Below are 4,601 nucleotides of genomic sequence, written 5' to 3' on the forward strand. Positions count from 1 at the left end.
ATATATAGGAGTGAAAGGGGGAGAGAGAGAGAGAGAGAGAGATATCATTTCTTGAAGATGCTATAATATTATTTCTTAAATTTAATTTTCTAATAATTTAATGAACCTTTCAAATATTTTTAGAAATTTGATTGTGGATATTTGATATTAGATATAGGATATTAATTTTGATATCGAAATTTCTCAGTATTTGTTTCTCTCTCTTTCTCTCTCTTTCTCTTCAAACTAAGAAATGTTTTTAATTAGATAATATAACAGTTTTTTTAATGTTGTGCAATAATTAACTTTTTTTAAGTAAACGAGTATCTATCAACAGGGTCCAAAACGCAGTAGATTGCAATATCACATATTCTTCTTCTTTATAGAAATCATCTATACAAAATATTTATAAGTGAATGTATATATGATTTCTTAGAAACTGTTCACTTCGATAAAACGAAATTTTTTATTGGTTTAAAATATTGCGTGCCTATTTTGTTGTTTTGGAAGATGTAACGCAAGAGTTTCTTTTTTGAGAGTTTTTTCATAAATACGATTGCCTTTTTTCAGCTTCAATATTATGTAATATATATCTATAAAGATTAAGCTTATATGGTCCGTTCTACAGGTTTATACCAGTTTATGCCGCATTTCAGTTTTTTTATTCCAAATCATAAAGAAATAAAAAAGAAAAAATATAAATAAAATTGATTTATGAAACTATAAATACATAAAATTATAATATTGTTAATAATATAGCCACTTTTATTATTAATAGATGTAATATTATCAATAATATAGTCACTATTAAATTATACGCTTTGCAAAAAAAAAATCGTACAAATTTTATTTTCACATTTGTAAAATTCGATTTTAGCTGTTCCTGTATAGAAATAATAACAGGTCACAGATACATGAATTATGAGTTTTTATTTTCTTCAGTCATTTCAACCGATCATGTTTTTATCATTATTAATAAAACGCAATAGTTAGTTCCCAAGAAATAAGGAAGTATTTTTTAAAGAGATTTATGTCAGTTGATATGGGCGACTTTTCTCTGTAGCTACAGTAATGATGATTTTAATATTTCTAATTACAATGTAATTGATCTTTAACAGATAATAATAATTACTTACAACAATTTCTAGATTCATGCATCTTGAAAATTTCAAGGAGGCACTTAAAAACAGATCTCAAGAAGCGAAAAATGTTTATACGAGTATCAATGATTGATATCTTTTCTACCTATAAAAAGATTTTATTGAGAATTTGTGATAAGATTTGAGTTTATTGATTAATCATGAGAAATAATGATATTTGTAAATAGCTGATACAACGAGATATGTGAAGTGTTCATTTCAGTCTGATTACGATCGCGTGAAGAGATTAATTATACTAGATAACAATCTACGAGGATTGAGAGAGGAGAAATCTTCATATTGTCGATAATTTTATATCGATATAATCAAAGAGAGGATCCTATAAGATTATTAAAATAGTGAAGAAATTCTTTCATTTGTTTGTCAAAAAAAAATTATTATTCAATAGCGAACGAAAGCCTTGAAGTGTTGATAATTGTTGATCTAACTTGAATAAATTAATCGATCGTTTTCAACTGTGGAAGTGGCAGCTTGCGGCAAGTTAATGCCACGTGTAAGGACCAATGGATTCAACAAAAATTAAATCGAAGCCGAATCCGAGGGAGAAGGCGAGCATCGTGTCGGTGTTACTTTGGTGGTAAGTTGTGCAATTTTTAGGTCATCTTTTTTTCTTCCGAGATTTCTCCTCTATCTTCTGTGAAATACGGAGGAGCCCAAAAAACACACAATAATCAACAAAATGTCAAAATGATTAATTTTGATGTTTAAAGTCAATAAACAGTCAAATTTTGTAACCAAAAATTATCATTTTGACTTTTTCTTTACTTTACTGATGTCTTCCTTGGCAATCTTAAGTCTTGGATATTCGAAAGTTGAGTAACTGAATATCCAAAGATTTGTTTCAAATCCTTAGATTTATGGCCATAGCTGTACAAAAAGGACTTTTGATAAAGTATTTAAAAATTGAGCAGATACAGATCTGAAAATAATTTTGTTTTATCAAAATAATTATGCACTACATTCAAACTGTGATTGTTAGAATGTCAAAATTTTTTGCAGCGTTGCTCAGTATGCTTAAGATTTCTATATGATTATTTTTATGGTTGAACAACATTATTTTTAGAATTTTTATTATTTATATTAATAGAACGAATAGAATAGAATTATTTATATTAATAGAATTTATATTAATAGAACATTTGTTTCTAGCTAAATTTTTAGATAACTTCAACAAAAGCGTTTTTTCTGCAAATTAAGCCAGAAACATATAAAAAAACGCAATAACGTTTTCTATTGTGATTTTGTTTTGTTTGGCCAATTCGCTTACTGCTTACGTCTTATTGCCTTGCGTTTTTATATGTATCATGGATACATATAAAAACAGATATTTTTATTAAACATCAAAACAGTTAATTAAAACGCAGACTCGCAATTGATCACAATTACTCCCGTCATTCTTACTTCAATCTTTCGTATGCATTCGAAGTTATACAATATATTTAAAAGTTTAGTAATTTAAATAAATATTTAGGCATCTGTAAATATTCTCATATTGAAGTTCTTATATCTCATTTGAAATTTTTATATTTAACATGTTATTTCAACTTTTCAATTTATATTCAATATCTGAATCACAATTATTGCATTAATAATTGTTTAAACATAGAACACTTGAATTGAAATAATGGGGTGATGTATACTTCAAGGTTGATTTTTTTATCTCAAATTACTTTTTATCTTCACGTAACTTTATCTTGTCTTCAACGTGACATTGCATCTTGTGAAACTCACATAACAAACGTAACATTGCATCACGTGAAACTAACATAACAAAAGTGCACTATCATACCATAAAATAATTATGCACGATACTATTTTTAATCTCTCAGTTCTCTCTGTCATATTTTTATCGTTGTATCACCCTATAATCTAGAGGTACTTGGTAGCAGATATTGATAGCAATAAGATATCTGATTTACACAAATTGCCATGAATTAGGTGGACCATTAGTTTATTCAAGACAGGATACAAGAAAGCTTTAGAAATAGAAGACTTATTTGATCCTTTGAAAGTCGACAGATCGACGTTCCTCGGAGATCGATTAGAAAAGTAAGTATAGAAATTATGTATAAGAAAAGATGAGAAAAAGAAGAAAAAGGAAAAAAGAAAATGTTCACAGAGTTAATTCTCTTTCTTTTGTGTTACTCTTTTATAAAAAGCATGTAGGAATTATTATTATTAATGCATTGGTGTACTTGCAGACGATGGAACATCGAACTAGAAAATTCGAAAAAATGGAAACGCAGTCCAAGTTTGTCAAAAACTATTTTCCGCACATTCTTGTGGGAGTACACTATACTGGGAATAATACAGATCTTCAACGAATTCGTGATAAGGTAAGATTAAACACTGACCGCTATTGCTCATTTTTATAAATCTTTCATTCTTCATTTTTATTCATAGGAAGACGTTTTTCTCTTTTTTTGGTCGATAATAACATTGATTTTATTGCAGTAACGAATTTATTATTACAGCAAAGTATTGATTTTTAATTTATAATTGAAACTATTTTTTAAAATATTAAACTATTTTTTTAAATATTATAAATTGAATATAGGTAGCTCAATGTTTCAAACTTTAATTTTTTATGTAAGAAATAATTATTTTATATTGAAAGTCCAAAACATATTCTTAATATTTTTTATATTTGCGTTTGACTAAAAATGTAGGACATTGTTTTCAACATATTATCACTTGCAAATATATTACGTGGAGTGGTAACATTTCAAAGTGGAAACGTATTTAAAGGAAGATACCTAACATTAAACATCTAAAATATTAAGAATAACTATATCTTGTTGTTCTTGCATAAGCATGTAATAATACTATAAACATATTATAAGTATACTGTATATATAATAAATAATAAATAATAGATAATAATAAGAATAAAAATAATAATATAGTAATAATATAACAGTACAGGTAATATAATAGTATAAAAATATAATTAATATAATAATACAACACAGATGTGGCCAGAAATGTGTTTAGAGAAGAAGAAAATTAGAGTTGAGATTTTTAAACCCTGGGAAACGGGGAAGAGTAGTAGGCGAATGATATAGATTATAAACTATTGGACTTGGTTTGTTTTATATTATTATTTTAATTATTTACTTGCAAATGAATTGTATATATTTAATTTACTTACTTAATTTTTTACTTTAAACTCGTTTCATAGGTTAGGTACGCCATTGCTGTTGGGTGGTCTTTTGCGCTACTTCCGGAAGGATTCAATTGAGCCGTATGAAAATGCTCTATGGTTTGGAGCTGGTATCTGTATCGCAACCGGCATGAACGTGATAAGCGGCAATCAAACGGTCTATCGCGCTTTCCACGTGGGTACCAAAGTTCGCGTGGCCATATGTTCCATGGTGTACAGAAAGGTTGGTCATTCGAAACAATAATTGAAAAAATTTGAAAGTGTAATATCAGGTATAAAAAGAATACACTATTTACTTA

At 27.5% G+C, this 4,601-nt stretch overlaps 1 protein-coding gene across 1 annotated transcript in view; it reads left to right on the plus strand.

The window, feature by feature from the left end:
• The first annotated feature begins 1,642 nt into the window (after positions 1–1,642).
• The window catches only part of LOC105621675 (probable multidrug resistance-associated protein lethal(2)03659), a 12,530-nt gene continuing 9,571 nt past the window's right edge, over positions 1,643–4,601 (plus strand). The window contains exons 1-4 of the mRNA XM_012203143.1: positions 1,643–1,716; positions 3,078–3,188; positions 3,341–3,475; positions 4,321–4,525. Coding sequence (XP_012058533.1) covers positions 1,643–1,716; positions 3,078–3,188; positions 3,341–3,475; positions 4,321–4,525 — 525 coding nt within the window. The remainder of the gene's footprint in view (positions 1,717–3,077; positions 3,189–3,340; positions 3,476–4,320; positions 4,526–4,601) is intronic.

The sequence above is a fragment of the Atta cephalotes genome (assembly GCF_000143395.1).
Source record: "Atta cephalotes unplaced genomic scaffold scaffold00035, whole genome shotgun sequence".
In the NCBI taxonomy this organism is placed as follows: domain Eukaryota; kingdom Metazoa; phylum Arthropoda; class Insecta; order Hymenoptera; family Formicidae; genus Atta; species Atta cephalotes.